The sequence below is a fragment of the Chionomys nivalis genome, chromosome 3, assembly GCF_950005125.1.
Source record: "Chionomys nivalis chromosome 3, mChiNiv1.1, whole genome shotgun sequence".
Lineage (NCBI taxonomy): Eukaryota > Metazoa > Chordata > Mammalia > Rodentia > Cricetidae > Chionomys > Chionomys nivalis.
The window spans coordinates 74393343-74413767 of record NC_080088.1 but is presented as its reverse complement, the minus strand read 5'-3'; the positions used below and the strand labels follow the sequence as shown (position 1 = coordinate 74413767).

At 35.1% G+C, this 20425-nt stretch overlaps 1 protein-coding gene across 1 annotated transcript; it reads right to left on the bottom strand.

Moving 5' to 3' along the window:
• Positions 1-10634: 10634 nt before the first annotated feature.
• Positions 10635-11573, bottom strand: LOC130871316 (olfactory receptor 2L13-like). The gene has a single exon (XM_057764670.1). It carries the CDS (start codon positions 11571-11573, stop codon positions 10635-10637), a length of 939 nt encoding a protein of 312 aa, XP_057620653.1.
• Between the last annotated feature and the right edge of the window lie 8852 nt (positions 11574-20425).

Below are 20425 nucleotides of genomic sequence, written 5' to 3'. Positions count from 1 at the left end.
TGTGCATATATATATATATATATATATATATATATATATATATATATATTTCAGTGACTTGGTATCTAATTTTTGTGCTGTTTAATTTTCTAATGGTATTAAATGGTGCTACTGAATCATTATTACTTAACTGAAGCTTTAATGATTACAGAGAAATTAAAAGAAATGAGAAGAAAAAGTAAAGTTTATGGATCATAATAAGACTCAACTTCAGTTGAATGAATGAATAATCTAAAATGTAATTTGCAATATCTTATGAATTGCTCATGAACTTATAGTAATGTCTTAAGTTTGCAAACCATAATTTTGTTCCATAGATGATTAATTTTAGCCATTACCTTGATATTTTAATATAGAAGATTTTATGTAAAGTATACTTGCATTTTTGTAAGAAATTTAGATATCATGTAAATTATAGATGAGAATGTTTTATAATTTACATTTTATATAAATAAAATAATGTCCAAGAAACATTAAATTCATGCTGGGAACAATATAACCCTGAACTCATTGACAAATATTTTATATGACCCCAAGAAAGAAATCAGAAATTAAACTTTCAATTGTTAGCAAATTATCTTTTTAAACATGACTTCTCCATTGAATTTCACTGAGGTCTATCAGCAGCCCTCTTACTCAAATCTAACTTTTCCCATCCCAGATATTTTGTCAGGAATTAGTTCCCAAACTGCCTCTTGTTATGAAATTACTCCCACTGTTCCCTCAGACTCCACTTAAATCTGTCTGAAGCTCACAATGCCTGAATGCAATACTTAAACATTTCCTAAAATGTTAAACTTAACTAAGGAACTATTTCAATCCATACAAATCCCTACTGCCAAGAGGGATAATACCTAGAAACCAACATGAATGTGATGACCACATGCACTTGCCTGGGAACATCCTTCTTGTGGAAAACATAACTGAAGTTGATGGTTCTTATTTTCCAAAATAAATAGTAGTATTCTTAATAAAATATGTTTTTATGTAAACATCTTGATTTATTTAAAAACAGAAGACTCTCTAATTTTGAGGTTGTATTTGAATTTATATAAATTTTAACATATATTTTGATAACCACTAATTATAGTATCTTTATAATGGACATCATTTCAGGAACTTCATATTATTTATAATAAATGATACCATTTTTACTGTAAATATGGGAAATTGTAGTAAATACTCTGGATGTATTTTTAACTTTGGTATTAATTCATATTTTGTATTATTAATCACAACAGTTCTTTTCAAAATTGTATAGTTAGAGATTTTAGATAACATCACATCTCTTTCCATATATGTCATATATATATATACATATATATATATATGATTTTGTATACTATGTTGTCTTAAACACACTCAAATTAAAAACAATATCACCATTCTTTTTCCTTGGGGAAGAAAATCTTAAATATACTAAGTGTTGAACTTTGTATCTGAAAATTTTCAATCAATTCTAAAACAAATTTCTTTCAGCATTTTCTAGAATCTAAACATAAATATGATAACTAAATATAAAAACAAGCTTAGAATACAAACCACTTTTATTTCTCCAGCATCACAGTTTCCCTTATGTCAGTACTTCACAAAGGCTCTACAGTGGTTGCATAAAAAACATCACTTTTGCACACTTTAAGCCAGTGAACATACTTTTCTCCCATCCTGTGCTTGGCAGCTGCTTTCTTCCATAGAGACAGGTGCAATTATAATTCTAAGAAAACCCTAACAGATTTAAAGTCTCACAAGTCTTCCTTCCCCCATCTCTATCTCTCTCCCTCCCACCCTGCTGTGTGTGTGTGTGTGTGTGTGTGTGTGTGTGTGTGTGTTCTCTTGACAAAATCCATAGAGATCACCATGTTGTGGGATGTTACTAATGAGACAAGAATTAGGCCAGGGTCAGGAAAGGAGTTTTAGCATTTTCTTAAAGGTTTCTCAGTTCAAAATATTTGTTGATATTATTCTAGTAGCAAAATGTCTCAGAGTTTCACAAAGTATGTGGGGTTTTTAAATAGTTTTTTTAAATTTTATGTTTTAATTAATCTATAATTACATCATTTCCACCCTTCCACTTTGATTTCCTTCTTTCCCACTCCCATCTTTCCCTCTCAACTCATGGAATCTTTTTAAATTGTTATTATTACACATGAATACACAGACACACACACATATACATATATGTGTCATATATATAATATATATATGTGACAGTTAATGAATTATAATTACTGGGTAAATGTAAAATCAATCTGGATGGTGATCTCTTTGTTTGTATTTAGCTGTTCCTAATGTGAAGACTACCCTTGTGATAGTAACAGGTATGTCAAAATAATAACAACAATAACACAGAGAATGGTAAATCATAAGAAATGTTAATAAACTTTATTGACTGAACTGTGCCATGCATCATCTTTTGTATTATTCCAGCTATTGTTATATATTATTTTTATTAGAAATCTATGCCATGACAATGGTTTATTAAGAAAATATTGGGATGATTTTTTACAGTATAGTTCCAGCTCAATAATTACAACAGGAATTGAGAAACTTGAATGTGTTATTTGTTATGAGGTTCTATCAGCCTAATCTATGAAGCTGAACAAGCTAAAACACCATTTTGATAGCAAGCATCCAAGTTTTGCCAGCAAGGATATCAACCATTTTAGAAGCAAATCTGATGGAGTCAAGAAAGGCGGACTTGACAGTGGTGGCAAGTACCACAAACAGAAGCTAGCAGCTGTCGAAGCTTCATATTTGGTGACCCTCAGAGTCACAATAGTTAAGAACATCACTCCAATATTAAGGATTTGCTGTTGCCAACAGTCAAAACGAATGTTTGAGATATAATCAGAGACAAATTTGTTACAGAATTGAGTGCAATTTCCTTATCTAACAATATTGTCCACAGAAGAATATATGGCATGTCTACTTATTTCTTGGTCAGGTAATCAAGGAAATTAAATATGCTCCACTTCCAATGTTTAGTATTCAGTTTGATGAATCTACAGACATTGCAAACTGTACACAATTACTAGATTGCAAGAGGCATATCAATGACGGCAATTTTAAAAATGAGTTTCTTTATGTAAACCTCTTGAAGCAGCGACTACTGCACATGGTGTCTTTGACACAGTTGGTTCATCTGAAAGAACAGAAGATATCTCAGAGAAAGGTTTTCGGTCTTTGCACAGATGGTGCTCCAGCTATGCTAGAATGTCTGTCTGGATTTCAATGTATGGAACTGAATGAGTCACCCACAGTCATCAGAACTCAGTGTATGATTCATTGGCAAATATTAGCCATTAAGAAGTTGGCCACAAAAATAACAAGAAGAAATGAAAATCATTATAAATTCTGTCAATTTGTAAAGGCAAATACTTTAAACGGTCAACTGTTTTTGCAACTGTGCAATGAGTTGGATGGGGTAGCTGACTAGTTTGCTTCACTGTCCAGGCTCTGTAGAACCACCTGGCACAGGTTGGACCTGGCAAAATGCTGTTGGAGGTGGATCCAAGTTGACTCCATGGAGCTCACAAGAACAATACAAAATATTTGAGGCTTGTTGCTTTCTTAGTATCATGATGAGGTCACCAACCAAGATAGAGGACAGACACGTGGTTGCTGTTTAAAGCCTACTTTTCTAAGCAATAGTTACATGCACATATACCCAGAGTTGAATACAAGTTACATACATATACACAGAGAATTTAACCCAGCATACATGTACAGATATAGGGTTTAATCCAAATCGCATGCATACATGGACAAACACAGACACACACACACAGAGAGAAACAGAGACAGAGACAGACAAAGAGAGAGCAAGAGAGAGACAGAGACAAAGAAAGAGAGATACACACATATTAAACAGGAGCTGAGTAAAGGGAGTACCAGTGTGTGCTGAGCAAGAGGAATATGGCTTCTCCCTCTAACCCACATATTGCAGCAAACAGATACAACATTTTAAAAGGGAGAACAGATAGTCATAACCAGATTTTGTATGAAAGAAAAAGAATGTAAGTGAAAAACTCTTACCCAGTTTTCCAACTGCCTGGTTCAGAAAATTCTGAGGCCAATCTCACATCCAGGGTAATGGTCAGAGGTAGATAGCCCCACTAGACACCCAATTTTTGGTACTGAATGGAAGGCAAAGCTGTTGGTGAATGACAAAGCAGATTTGTTGTAGGTGGAAGAGAGTGGATCAGAAAGATTTGTTGCAGATAGAAGACAATGAACCTGTTGCAGGTTCAGTGTAACTGGTTTATGTTGAGGTCTCTGATCCATTAGGACTTGAGTTTTGTGTACAATGGTAGATATGTAAATACTTGATTTCTTCTAAATGTCAACATCCAGTTATGCCACCATCATTTGTTGAAAATGCTTTTTTTTCCATAGCATAATTTTAGTTTCTTTGTCAAAAATCAGGTGTTCATAGCTATGTGGCTTTATGTCATGGTTTTGATTTAATTCCCTTGATCTACATTTCTGTTTTTATGCCAATACCAAGCTGTTTTTATTACTATCGATCTATAGAAGAGTTTGGCATCAGAGATGGTGATACCTTCAGAAGTTCCCTTATTGTACATGAATGTTTTAAGTATCCCATTTTTTTTGTTTTTCCATGTGAGGGTGAATATTGTTTTTTTAAGGTCTGTGAAGAATTGTGGTAGGATTTTGAAGGGGATCTCATGGAATCTGTAGATTGTTTTTGGCTGGATTGCCATTTTTAAGTGTGCAGATCCTACCTATTCAGGGGAGATCTTCCCATTTGGGGATATCTTCTTCAATTTCTTCAAGGCTTAAAATTCTTGTCATAGATGCCTTTCACTTGTTTGGTTAGAGTTACCCCAAGATATTTTATATTTTTGTGCCTATTGTAAAGATTTTTATTTCTCTGATTTTTTATTTACCCATTTATCATTGTATATAGGAGTGCTACTGATTTTTTGAGATAATCTTGCATTTTGTCACATTACTAAAGGTATTTATCAGCTGTAGGAGTGCTCTGGTAGATTTTTTTGGGGTCAGTTATATATACTATCATGTCACCAGTAAATAGCAAAAGTTTAACTTCTTTCTTTCCAATTTTATCCTTTTGATGTCCATTTGTTGTGTTATTGTTCTAAATAGAACATCAAGTACTATATTGACTAGATATGGAAGAGCAGACAGCCTTGTCTTGTTTCTGATTTTAGTAGAATAGCTGTGAGTTTCCCTTCATTCAATTTGATTCTTTTTCTGGTGTATTATTCGGAGGATTCAAAATGCAAAACAACTCTTTCTGCATATTGCAAATTGGTAACTATGTTGAGAACTTCCATAAAATTCATTAATACCGTGAGAATAGCATATAATTCTAACTTTTAGACATAGCCATAATGGCTTTGAGCCTCTTTACTAATTTCTGATTTACAACCTGACTTTCCTGATTTTTTTATATCAGTATAGAATGTAGTGGTTCCAGATATTGGTGTTCTCTATACAATACAAGGAAACATCCAGTTACTTCTCTACATGTTGAATTCTATTGCTTTTGGGATATTTGATAATCTCTCCCAAAATATTACTGGAAACTCTTTGAAAGATTCACTTTATACCCACAATTTGCCAATTTCATCTAAAATTTCTGCTGGGACTATTCTTGCTAAGAATTCTCAATTTTCCTATACAGTCAGTTCAGACCTTTTCCACATACATTTTTAATTTTAGTCAGTTTATGTGATAAAAAGATCCATTCTATGATAGTATCTTCCCTCTGCATTGATATTCCTGTATAAGATTGCTTAGAGGGCTGAATAGCCAGAATGCAATCAAGTACTGGATTCAAATGATGTAAATATGCATTGTGTAATTTCTTTTCCACTAAAATCAATTCTCTCTCAGCTTCAGATGATAATTTTTTTGGACTGTTTAAATTCTTGTCACCATCTAAGGTTTTGAACAAATTACTCAACTAATGATTTTTTATACAAATAGCAAGCCAAGATTGTAAATATCTCCTAGCAGTCTTTGAAATTCATTAATAGTTCACAACCAATATTGACAAATTTGTACCTTTGGTAGTCTAATTTTTTGTACAGCAATTTTATATTCTAAATAATTAATAGAACTATTCTTTGTATTTTTTCAGGAGTAATTTATAATCTCCAACAAGGTAAAATGTTCTTTACCTCTGAAAACATTCTTTCAAAAGTATCTATATTTGAATCAGCTATAAGATGTTGTCCATATAATAGTACACTATAGATTGAGAAAATTGATTATGTATCATTTCCAATGGAGACATAAAAATATTGGCACAGGGTAGGGAGGGCTATTTAACATTCAATGTGGGAGAATCATCCATTGATTTCTCTGAGAAGACTGAGAATTATTATAAGTAGGCACCACAAAACAATTTTTTTCACTGTCATTTTTGGAAAGATATAGTGAAGAAAAAAATCAATAACTATAAGAGGCCATCCTTTAGTTAACAAAGAAGGCAAAGGAATTCCAGTCAATAGAAAGTCCATTGGCTAAATCACCTTATTAACAGATCTTATATGTGTTATTCTCCATTGTTCAAATAACCTTTTGATAACAAATATAGGAGAATTTTAAGGGCTGGTTGATTCTTCAGTGTACTCAGCATTTAGATGCTCCTTACCAACTGTCTAAGCCCTGTAGTTTCTCTCTTGTTAAAGACCATTGCTTAACCCATATAAATGTTGTTGGTGCCTTTGGAAGATCAGCAGCTGTTGGGCAATGTTCTTGTACAAGCTGAATGGTCAGTGACTGTTCGTTATTTTCCCTTCTTGTATTTCTGAGAAACATAAATTAATTTATGGTTTGTTTTTGAGATTGGAGAAATGTTAATATGAGTATTCCATTGCTATAATAAATCATGTTCCTATAAATTCATTGCTACATTAGCTACTATGGTTTTAATATTACTCTTTGTCCTTTTAGCCCAATACATTGAATCTGTCTTGTGCTCTGTCTTACCAGAGATAAAGTTCCAATCACTAAAAGTTGAATATTTACCTCCTAAGAGGACAATTTGAATGCCAAAACTCTAGTGCAATTGTTGTTACATCTGTACCTGTGTCTACAAGTCCTTCAATGACATCATTTATTTGTATTTTAATTTTGGTCTTTGTTCTTTTATAGAAGTTTGCCAAAATACTTTATGATTTCTCATGAATTCTTTATTCTTACCTCTAAACTTTTCTGTCATTCATGACAGTATGAATTTTTACTATATGCATTAAGTTCTTTAATTGCTCTGGGAAGTAGTTTCCTCCATGAGGGCAGGAAACAACTGAACTGAATTTGATATGGAGGCCTGTGAGAGGCCCCTCAAGGAGTTTCCCAATAGCAAAGGGCTACCTTGAATGTCCCTTGATGATCTATATTCATGAATTAAATGCCCTCCTTTGTTACATCTTCTAAATAATCCAGAAGGGAGAGAAGTTCTGTTTGAATTATGCTTAGAAAAACATCGTTTCTAGGAATGCCCTGTTTACAACCCATTTTGGTGACCTTGTTTACCACAATTGAAATACTTGACATTTTGATTTTTCTTCAAACTTCTGGAAATCACCTAATCCTATCCAAGCATAATTATAGTCATGTGATTTGATATTGATTATATCTCAGATCCATTACTCCATGGGTGCTGATCTTGCCTTGAAAGGATTTTTTTGCATTAAGAATTAGCATATTCGGGGCTAGAGAGATGGCTCAGAGGTTAAGAGCACTGGCTGCTCTTCCAGAGGTCCTGAGTTCAATTCCCAGCAACCACATGGTGGCTCACAACCATCTATGAGATCTGGTGCCCTCTTCTGGTGGGCAGGCATACATGCAGACGGAACATTGTATACATAATAAATAAATAAATTTTAAAAAACAGAATTAGCATATTCAAAAACCAGAGATTCAAGTATTATTTGTTTAGCTTTTGAATTTGGTTATTGATGGGTGAAGCTCTGTTAACCAATCAGCTTTAAGAAGTGCCTAATTAAGGCATGACTACCTGGAGCCCAGAAAGAAAAACTAGGATGGACCAAGTGCTCACTCTCTCTGGGTGATTCCCGAGGGACAGAGCAGAACTCGGACTTCCCATTCTTGTAGTGTGAGTTTCCCCTTATAACAATTACAAATATAATTGTTTGTCTTTAAGCTGGCCTGTTTATTTCCTGAATCAAGCAAACAGCTACAGGGTATCATTCTATTCACTGCTGAAGTCAATCTAAGTAAGGAAATAATTAAGGTTTCTTTTGAGCCTTGTAAAACTTTAGTAAGTGACTCAATTTTATTTTCTACTTCTTCAATTCTGTTCCACACATTAAAAGCTGCTGCTTGGCATAAAGCCGGAATGTGACCATCATAAAGAGATTGACTTTCTATATTAACAAAATTTTCCTCTCCAATAAGTTGATCTTGGCAGCTTTCCAGACTTCTAGCCATACCTCATTGTTCAATGATTTTGGTCTTTTCTTTCCACAAGGTCTTCCATTGTAATTGAGGGCCAGAATTTAAGGCTTCTGTAATCAAGTCTTTCCAGTCTTGATGGTAATTCTATTAAAAGTTGACCACAAATTTAACTTGTGCTGCACAAAAGGTGAATGCATGCCATATGAGACTTTTGCTTCCTTTAATCTTCTTAAATCTAACATTGCCATAGGAGTCCAAACAGCCTTATGGATATCTCTCATTTGTCATTTTGTGTAAGGTTACTGAATATATCAAGGTTGGTTGTTTGGAAACCTTAGGCTGTTCCTCTATAACCTTATAACACAATGCTGATACTGGCTCTTCTTTAAATTCCTCTTATCTGTATTTGAATATCTCTATGACCTGTTTCAGTATTTCTAGGGCATTCTTAATAACCAACATTTTCAGACATGATAAACCAAGAATTATCAAGATGAAAATTAACATGTCAATTCTAGGTAAAATAATTATCTCTTCATTTAATTAATTTAATTGTTCCAATTTTAAAACATGCATTGCTTAATCTTACAGAGTCTTAACTCTCTCCATAGTAATGGTGTTTACAATTTTTTTAAAGGCAGAAAAACTCACTTTTTAAACTAATTCTTCACTTTAAGAATTCCCAGTTTTCTCCATTCTGCCTCCTTCTTCATTAAACAGTGGAAGACTGTATGGGTTTCATGATAGCTATCTAGTTTGACAGCAGCCCCAGAAGGATGTACGGGGAAAGCCCAAAACCTGCTAGAAGAGAAATAAGAAAAACCTAGCCAAGAGGGGTTTGACTTTAGGCACATATAGCTCTAGCCTATTCTGGTGGATGCAAAGCTACAGGCAACTACCTTTATCATGAATTCATGCCCCAAAAGTTGAATGCCAGATGTAGCATGAATTCTAATTGCTCTTAATAATAAAAACACAGAGTCAGATATTAGGGTGTTAAAGCTGAGAGAGCAGAGAAGCAGAGAAGACCATCACTAGAGAGACATTTTACCTCTTCCAAATCCTGTCATTATAAATCCTCAGACTGAATGTGTCCTCTCTCTATCAAACAAAGTTGTCCTGTCTCTAAGAAACCTCAAAGTGAGTGCTCTGAGCTGCTGTCTCTCCCACCTTATATTCCTCTCTCTGCATGGCCATATCACTCCTAACTCCACCTTCTTAGTACTATAATTAAAAACATATAATCCCACATGCTGGGATCAAAGGTATGAACTCTGTTTATGTTTTAGACTGATTCAATTGCATGTAGCCCAGGGTGGGCTTGATCTCACAGTGATCCATCTGCTTCTGTTTGCTGAGTGCTGGGATTAAAGATGTGTAGCACCACTGCATGGCCTCTATGGCTAACAACTGTGGATAGCTCTGTACTCTGATGTTTAAAAAGTCTTTATTTGTTATAGCACAAACAAAATATTATCACATACTTCAGTAAGTACTGTGGGGAAATGTCTCTTAAACACTTCAACATCATTTTATTTCAACTAGACCTAGTAAGAGAGTTGATAAATCCCATAATTTATCTATTTTTATGTAATTGACTAAATATACCCAGCCATAAGGACTGTATAAATTTACACTTCATCCAATTATGTATAACAGTTCTCCATACTTCCACTTACAAAAGCATTTGATAACCATTATTTTTGAAATTTTTATGTACTTAAAATGTTTCATGATATTGACATTGCTATATTTTCTTACATAGTAGACACTGATACCATTTGAGTACTGGGCACATAAAGTGAACAGTTCAAACTGCAGTATGCTACAAATATTTATTATACATATATTTTAACAATGATATTAATGGGAGCAAATATATGAGTAAAGCAATAATTCATGTTAATTTTGTAGAAACATTTTAATATCAGCATAAATAGTATCATTTTATAGTAATATTTGTACAATCAGAAGTTATAATGTATCATATTATGTTAGGATAGGAATTCACTGTCTAATTTCTGTTATTGTATCATTGACACCAATGTTGTGAATTAAACATGGAAATAATTGTACTAACATGTAATAATAAGCATACTATTCAAGCTTAACTAGTAGTGAATCACCAGAAATGTAAGACATGTGTGTAGCTCACTTTATATTTCCAAAAGACAGCACTATTCTGACATATGACAGAAATATGACTATAGAAGAAATGATCAATGTTTAGTAGAACAGAATGTCCCAAAGACTCTTGTCATGGCCCCAAGGACTTCTTTATTCCTCAGGCTGTAGATGATGGGGTTGAGCATGGGGGTGAGAATGGTGTAGAAGACAGCCAGAATCTTATCTTCTGTGGGTGTACGGAGACTTCTAGGTCGAAGATAAGTGTAGACAAAAGGTGCATAAAAAAATGACACCACAGTTAAATGAGTGGAACATGTGGTTAAAGCCTTTTTTCTTCCCTCTTTTGAGTGCATATGGAAGACAGCAAAAAGGACCCGTCCATAGGAAGCTGTGATACCAAGGAAAGGAAACAGGAGAAAGAGGAATGTGCTCATGAACACCATATACTCATAAACCCAAGTGTCCATACAGGCCAGGGGAATCATGGCTGGAATATCACATAAGAAATGATTAATGGACCTGGAATGGCAAAAAGGAATATGAAGGGCATAGATTGTATGTGTTAAGGCATTAATGGAGCCCAGTGTCCAAGATCCTATGATCATCTTCAGACACATCATTTTGCTCATGCGAATGGGATAATGTAGAGGGTGGCAGATGGCCACAAAACGGTCATAGGCCATGGAAGCCAAGAGCAAACCCTCAGAACATGCCATGGTGAGAAAGAAAAAGGATTGCACTCCACAGCCCAGGAAGGTAATGTTTTTCTTGCCAGAGAAGAAGTTGAATGCCATCTTGGGAACAGTGGTAGAAATATGCATCAGGTCCATAAGAGAAAGCTGACTAAGAAGAAAGTACATGGGTGTGTGGAGCCTGGGATCCACACGAATGAGGTGGACCATTGCTGAGTTCCCAAGCAAGGCCACAGAGAATATGGAGATGATGAGCAGCAGAAGCAGTAGGCCTGTTTGGTTTTGTGGAAACAATCCTAACAAAATAAAATCATTTGAGGTCTGATTCCATTTCTCCATGAAAATGTATTACTTTCTCTTCCTTGGAAAAAATGACCTGAAAGTAAAATACTCTGATCATATAAATTAGAAAAGGAGAATTTAGAGGAACTTGCTTGCACTCAATTTTTCTTCATGTAGCTCCATTCTTCTGTTGAACTTATCATGAAATCTGAGCTACATGTTCCTTTCTCCTTGCCTCTGGCCAGCTTCTCAATTTAAAGATACCTCTACAGTAATTTTAAGTTCAAGGGTGGCAACATGAGTAAGGTTAATACATTTCCCCAAAAATAACACCATGAAAGACCATTACTCAAGATTAGCAGTACAGCATAAAAACATAGAAAACCTCTCCCTTTTGCACCACTTGCATCCTGGCCCCTGTACCAATTTTAGGACATACTGGAGACAGATCACAGTGATCTGCTCCTTGGTGCTCTGCCTCTCTAATTCTGTAATAAAACTTTGCCTTTTCTGAAAATAACCTCCTCTCACAATTCACTTTTCTGAAACTAAAAGGTTTTGTGTGTGCTAAAATCCACTTTAATAATAATATGCTTTTGGATACTTTGGTTTGTGAAAATTTTAGTTATCAATTTAATACACATTCACAATGAAAGTGATTCTGCAACAAAACACAATAAATGACACACATTGCCTAATATGTATTTTTGTCATATTTTACCATTGTAAATATTATACACATGTGCCCCAATAGTATACATGTTGCTTATATATACTGTTTTCTCTTTTTTCTATGCATATCTCTATACTCCACTCCTGTCTCGAAAAAAAAAAAAAAAAAAAAAAAAAAAAAAAAAAAAAACATGCTTATGGGGAAAAATGAGTAGATGTGCAGTGTAGTTTCTTCTCACCCATATTTTTCATTTACTTAATTCTATGTATTTGTAGTGAGGTAGGTGGATGCATACAAATTCAATGACTTCTTATACTTTTTTTTTTAATAAAAACTTGGTAGAGAAAGGGTAAGAGACAGCTGGACTGGGACTTGCCTTTAGCCACTAAATGTAGGCACCATGTAAGCAGGTCTGTGTGAAGTTCCCTACTCAATGTGATGAACAAGGAACAGCGTCTGTAAGGAACGAAAAAGAGGACAAAATCAATGAAATAAGTGGTTGTACAGGAAAAGTGTGAGGGCAATTGTGTATGAAGATTAGAACTTGAAAGCTTATCTGTGTAAAACGGGAAAAGACAGAAAGTAATGTGTTCTTAGGAACATTTCTAGACCTCAGATGGGTTTTTTTTCAGAAAGTAGTTGCTGTGAGGATCATGCAAAGAAGACTACTTAAAGCAAATAAGAATGTCTGATAATTTACCTGGATTTGAAAACAGAACCACACATCTAACAAAAATCATTAACACCTGATGACATGAGGAGAGTGGATGCTTACCTGGACATAGGATATTCTCTGATTCATTGATATCTATTCCCTGGAACAGCACTTATAATAGGCATTCAACCTGTGTGTCTGTTGAAGTGAAAACTTTATCCTTGGCGATGATAGGATAACATGATTATACTGAAAAAGCTGACAATATTATGTGTAAAATCTTGTCTTCTGTATCATGCCTTGTGAACAAAGAACCTCTTATGGGTACTATCTTGATTTCCTTGAACACTGGTTTAGCCGTAGAGGAAGAACCATTCCAGCCAGCCTTGCAGAAGTGTTCTAGTTCTTTAGACAAAATCTGCACTAAACACATAGTACACATTTAATTTCTATAAAAGGAATGTACAGGTGTGTGTTCTCAGATTACCTCTCAGTGATTCATTACCATGCTTTGGGGACAGTCACTTCAGTGATTATTTTGTATCCAATGTCAAGATATGGTCACCTTGGTCATTAATATTTGGGAATATTTATTTTAAAGGTGCAGATACCTGCAACTTAAGGTTTAAGATATAAGACTTTGGTCTATATAGAGTTAAAGATTTTTCCATTATTGACCAGATAATTTCAATATTGGGTATAAGCTTGTATTTGCATGAGTGTGTTTTTTTCCAGACAAGGTTTCTTTGTGAAGTCTTGGCCATCCTAGAACTTCCTCAATATATAAGGCTGGCCTCAAACTCAGAGATCCACCTGCCTCTGCCTCCCAAGTGCTGTGATTAAAGGCATCCACATGACCATCCTCCCAAGTGCAGACTTTATTTAACATAGAGTCACATAAAGAATTGTATCATTGATTACATTTTAACTTTAAAATCTTCCAAGGGTGGACTGGAGAGGGAAAGGGAGAAGAGAGGGGGGAAGGGGAGAGGAGTGGGTGGAGGGAAATGGGAGGTGGGGAGGAGGAGGAAATTAGATAGATAGATAGATAGATAGATAGATAGATAGATAGATAGATAGATAGATAGATAGATCTTCCAAGGGCTACAAGACAGATGTACTTTTAGTGTGTCCCTTGAGCATTCCAAAATACCTGAAAAACATATAGTTGTTTAATTCCCTGTTGTAAAACTTCTACTGTATAGAAGTGCTACATATGCAGAATGCTAGTTTAATTTTTCCAAAATTACAGATATGTAAACAAAATAGGGACACACAGCAAAAAAAAAAATCTACAGAGCACAAGACCAGGTACACGGATGAACACTAGTATATCTGCTTAGTCTTTAAACATCTTTGTGATTCTAGAGAACATGAACCTCAGTGAGCTGCCTGCATTCAACAAATGTTAGGTATTCCAGAAGTGTCTGTCTCTTTTCTCCATTCCACATCTCGGCTTTTGAGAAACTTGAACATCAGCAATAAATCTCTTATTTATGGTCAAAACATTCAAACAGCACATTGTAGAATTCAAACATGATTAAATTTTTTCTATTGCATTTTAAGTTCACTTTTGCTTTTCTAATGTGTTAGGAAAATCCTAACAAGGGCTTCCTCAGTACAAGAAAACCATACCTCCAGAATCTCTTCTAATTAACCTAAAAACCAGCTCTGCTTGATTATGACTTCTGGACTCAATTTATGCAAAGTTCTTATACTTGAATTTGCATTTGTGAGAAAAGATACCTTTACAGTACAACGATACCCTGCAGAGAGTCTCTGGGTCTTGAGAAGTCTTCAGATCCCCTTTTGTTCATGTCTTCTGCCAGGTATGTCACAAGATCTGCTCCTTGTGCAGCAGCCTCAATTGAAATTTGAAAAACTGCTCCCTATACAAAAAAAAAATCACTTCTTTCTTCAAAATACCAAAAAGAAACTTTCAAGAATTATTTAATACTATTTTATTTTACCTTATGCATGATGAAACCAAAAGAACATTAACCCACCTGGATTTTATTTGCATGTTTATTGCTCACATTAAACATTTCTTAATAATTATTTTAAATGCAACAAAAGAGAAGTTTTAGATTTATATTGTACATACTATATTGGTGAAAGACAGAATGGCAAATGCTGTAATTTATGTGCACCACCTTGCATCACCAAGTCTTAGATTTCCTCCTCTTCCTCTAATTGATCCCTTGTGTCTAAACCTACAGAGACAAAGGCTTGGTCATTTCTTCTAACTTGGTTGCTATGAGGTAGCACAGTACTGAACTTATAGAAATAAATACCTGGCACTCCTGCAATAATAGGATACCTGAAGAGAGAATAAGGAGGGTGACTGCATTATTTCAAAATGTAATTCGAGAGATGTTAGGGATACTATGCTATATGTATTATACGCCCCAGTTTTTTTTTGTTTGTTTTGTTTTGGTTTTGGGGGTTTTTCTTTTTAGTGTTTGACTCCAAAGGGGTACAAATTGATATACTGAAACATTGATTGAGGCAAAAATTCTACTTTAGTCACAGGTTGATGCACATGTTTGTTGAAAATTGAATCTTCAGACTCAGGATCAACCAGGCTGACAGATTCACCCAGATTAGAAACACAAGTATAATGGATTTCAAAACAAATAAAAGACTGTGACCTAATCTTTAGGATTTCTATAATCTGAAGGATGTTTCAAGATACAGTAAGAAGGATGTATGCTACTAGTTTGTGAAGTAACTATGGATATGCAGAAATTAGAAGATTAATAATCTTATTGTCCTACTTAATCCATAGTAAATAGATTAATGAATAGTTTTTAATTTAAAATTGTTTTTTTAAACAATCTTTTATCACTTTACATACTAATCCCAGTTTCCACTCTGTCTCCTCATACAACTCTACTCTCTTTCCCCCTCCTCATCCCCATACTCTCCTTAGTGAAAATAAGACTTCCCATAGGGAGTTAACAAAGTTTAGAACATCACTTTTCAGCAGAACTAAGGCCACCCCATTATACCTAGGCTGAGCAAGGTATTCCCTCCAAAGAAAATGGGTTTTAAAAAGCCAGTTCAAGCACTAGGGATAAATTCTGATCCAACTTTAAGTGGTCTTATAGACTGCTCAAGCCTTACAACTGTCACTAACATTCAGATTGCATAGTTTGATTCTGTGCATGTTCCTCCACTGTCACCGCACTAGCTCAGGTCAGCTATTTCTGTGAGTATTCCCATAATGGCCTTGACCCCTTTGCTTATATTATTGATCCTCCCTCTCTTTGACTGGACTTTGGGAACTTGGCCTAGTGTTTTTCACTGTGGATCTCTGCACCAGTGTCCTTCACTTGTTGGAGGAAGGTGCTATAATGACAATTAAGGTAGCTGTCAATTTGACTATGGGGGAGGCTACTTCAGGCACTCTCTCCACTACCACTTAGGGTCTTGGCTGGGGTCATCCTTATGGATTCATGGAAAGGTCCCTAATGCCAGGTTTCCTGTTGGCCCCAGAATGGCTCCCTCAATCACGGTATCTCTTTCTCTGGTCTCCCTATCTATCCATCCCCCATCCTTATCATCCCATTCCTTCAAGTTCTCCTTCTCCTCCCCTTTGCCCTCCCTTCTCCATCCACCACACTCCCAATTTTCTAAGGATATATTGCATATTTCCCATTCTCAAGGGAAATTCATGTACATCTCTCTTAGCGTTCTCCTTGTCACCTGAATTCTCTGCAGTCATGCAAAATAGGCTAGTTATTCTTTGCTTTATGTCTAATACCCACTTATGATTGACTACATGCCATGCTTGTCTTTCTGGTTTGGGGCCTCACTCAGGATATATTTTTCTAGTTTCATCCATTTGCCTGCAAATTTCAAGATGTCATTGTTTTTTATTGCCAAGTAGTACCACATTTTCTTTGTCCTTTCTTTGTTTGAGGGGCATCTAGGTTTTTTGCAAGTTCTAGCTATTATGAATAATACAGCTATGAACACAATTAAACAAATATCCTTGTAGTATGAGTGTGCATCCTTTGGGTACATGCCAAAGAGCGGTATTGCTGGGTCTTGACATAAATTGATTCCTAATTTTTGGAGAAATAACTGTAATGATTTCTACAGTGGATGTATAAGTTTACAGTCCCATCAACAATGGAGGAATGTTCCTTTTACATTGCATTCTATACATCATAAACTATCATCAGAGTTTTTTATCTTAACCATTCTGACTTGTATAAAATGGTATCTCAGACTCATTTTGATTTGCATTTCCCTGATGGCTAAGGATGTTGAGCAATTCCTTGAGCATCATTCTGCCAATTGATATTCTTCTGATGATAATTCTCTATTTAGATTTTACCCCAATATTAATTGGATTATTTGGTAATTTTGATGTCTAGTTTCTTGAGTTCTTTATATATTTTGGAGATCAGTACTCTGTTTGATGTGGGTTCGTAAAGGTCTATTTCCATTCGGTTGGCTGCTATTTTGTCTTATTGACTGTGTCTTCTATTTATAGAAACTTCTCAGTTTTAAGATGTCCCATTTGTTTATTGCTGCTCTCAGTGTCTGTGCTTCTCGTGTTATAAATATGAAGTGGTCTCCAGTGCCCATGTATTCAACACTACTTCCCACTTTTTCTTCTATGAAGTTCAGTGTGGTTGGATTTAAACTGGGGTCTTTGATCCACTTGGACTTGAGTTTTCTACATAAGGATAGATATGGATCTATTTGCATTCTTCTCCCTGGTAAGATATTTGTGGTCACTTATATATACTATCATATCATCTACAAATAGTAAAAGTTTGACTTCTTCCTTTCCAATTTGTATCCCTTTGATCTCCTTTTGTTGTCTTGTTGATATAGATAAAAAAAAAATCAAGTTACTATATTGAATAGATTTGAAGAGAGTAAATAGCATTGTTTTGTTCCAGATTTTAGTGGAATCATTTTGAGATTTTCTCCATTTAATTTGATGTTGACTGTCACCTTGCTGAATATTGCTTTATTAAATTTAGATCCATTTCTTGCATCCCTGATATCTCAAAGACCATTATCACAAAGGGTTGTTGGATTTTGTCAAATGCTTTTTTAGCATCTAATGAGATGATCATATAGTTCTTTTCTTTCAGATTATTTTTATGGTGGATTACATTGAAAGATATTCATATATTGAACCATCCTTGTATTTCTGAAACCGATTTGATCATGGTGAATTAGTTTTAGATATGTTCTTGTGTTTGGTTTGCCAAGATTTTATTGTGAATTTTTGCATCAATGTTTATGAGGGAGATTGACCTGTAATCCTCTTTCTTAGTTGAGCAATTGTGTTGTTTTGGTACCAGGGTAACTATAGCCTTGTAAAAATAGTTGGCATTTTTCCTTCTGTTTCTGTTGTGTGGAACAATTTGAGGAGTATTGGTATTAGCTCTTCTTTGAAGTTCTGGTAGAATTCTGCACTGAAACTACCTAGACCTGGGCTTTTTTCGGTTGTGGGAAGTTTGATGACTGCTTCTATTTCTTTGGAATTATAGGTCTATTCAAATTGTTTATATGGCCTTAATTTCATCTTGGTGTGTGGTATCTATCCAGAAAATTGCCTATTTATTTTAGATTCTCCAATTTTGGGGAATATGGACTTTCAATGTATAACCTAATGATTCTCTGGACTTTCTCAGTGTCTGTTGTTCTGTCCCCCTTTTCATTTCTAATTTTGTTAATTTGCATATTCTTTCTCCACCTTTTGGTTAGTTTGGATAAAGGTTTGTCTATCTTGATAATTTTCTTGATGAAACAGCTTTTGGTCTCAATGATTTTCTGTGGTTTTCTTTTAGCCCTCAATTTGATTATATCCTGTTTTCTCTTCCTCCTGTTGAGTCTGCTTTTCTTGGTTCTAGAGCTTTTGGGTGTGCTGTTAAGTCACTAATGTGAGCTTTCTCTACTTTCTTTATGTAGGCACTTAGTGCTATGAACTTTCTTCTTAGCACTGTTTTCACAGTGTCCCATTCATTTTCACTGAATTCAAGGAAGTCTTAATTTTTTCTTTATTTTGTCCTGTACCTTGACACAGGGATGATTCAATTGAGCATTGTCCATTTTTTTGAGTTTGTACACTTTCTGCAACTAGTGTTGTTAGGTTCTAACTTTAAGCCATGGTGATCTGATAGAGTACTTGGGGTTATTTAAAATTTTTTGTATCTGTTGAAGTTTGCTTAGTTTTCAAGTATGTGGTCAATTTTAGAGAAGGTTCCATCAGGTGCTGAGAAGAATGTATATTCTTTTGTGTTTGTTTAAAATGTTCTATAGATGCCTGTTATACTCATTTGAGTCATGACATCTGTTAGTTCTCTTATATCTCTGTCTGGCAAACATGTCCATTGTTGAGAGTAGGATGTTAAAGTCTACTATTAGTGTGTGGGTTTTGATATGTGATTTAAGCTTTAGTAGTTTCTTTTGCATATGGTGCTCTTATATTGGGGAAATAGATGTTTAGGATGGAGACTTACATCTTGATGAATTGTCCATGTTATGAGTATGAGGTGTCCTTTTCAATCTCTTTTGATTGATTTTAGCTTGAAGTCATGGCAAGTAGGTAGTTTGGGGGCCCAAGTGGTATTTGTAGATTACAGGGTTTGATTTAGAGGGTTGTTGGAGCAGACTGCCTGCAGGAGGCTTGCCCACCTACTGACTCAGAGAGTCGCTGAGGTTGCAGAGGATGGGTGGGTTTGGAGGTAGAGTGGGACTTGTAGATTACAGGGTCCAACTAATGGAAAGGTGTTAGAGCAGCCTGCCTGCAGGAGACTTGCCTATTGACCAGCTAGCACAGCTGATATGGGTGGTAAAGGGCCTGGGGTTTTATGCCAGGGCCTAGGGTCAAGAGACTGGGCTGTGCAGCTGAGGAACTAACCACAAACCTCTTGATCTGATCTGATTAATGAACATTTGGGATATGTCAGATATCTATTTGTGCCCAAGGGCCCATCATCATAATAGATGAGAGTTTGTTATTGAATGACACTTTACTCAGCAAATATTAGTCATGAGTGTGATAGGGAACAAATTTTCCATAGAATTTCACCACTTTAATGCTACTAGTGGAAAATTTATGAATGTTTATGAATGCAAATGAATTTTATTACTATCCTTTATAGATAACTTTTATACTTATCCATTGCATTGCCTAGAAAGCCACATAGGCCAATCACATTTTATGTTTCTTACCATGCATGTTGGGTCCATATGAAACAAAGATATATGACTGGAAACAAAAACAAAATATGATGATAGACCTTACCTCAAGATTACCCTCTAAGACAGTTTTTAAATGTCACAGTGTTTTTGTACTCTCTAATGACATTTCTGTAAATTCTTGCAGTTCTTGACTTGTCCACATATAAATGCAATTCCGTATTCTATTAATCATCATGAAAGGAGGAAATTTAGTGAGAAAGCATGACCAGTGAGAATTCTCCTTCAGCTCTATCAGAGTTTCAGCCTGCCTCATAATGCACTGCAGGCTAAGCCTTGCATGTACTAACAGTGCACAATACTAGCCTGTGGGGAATCTTAATCTATCCCCCACAATTTTGCATGGGG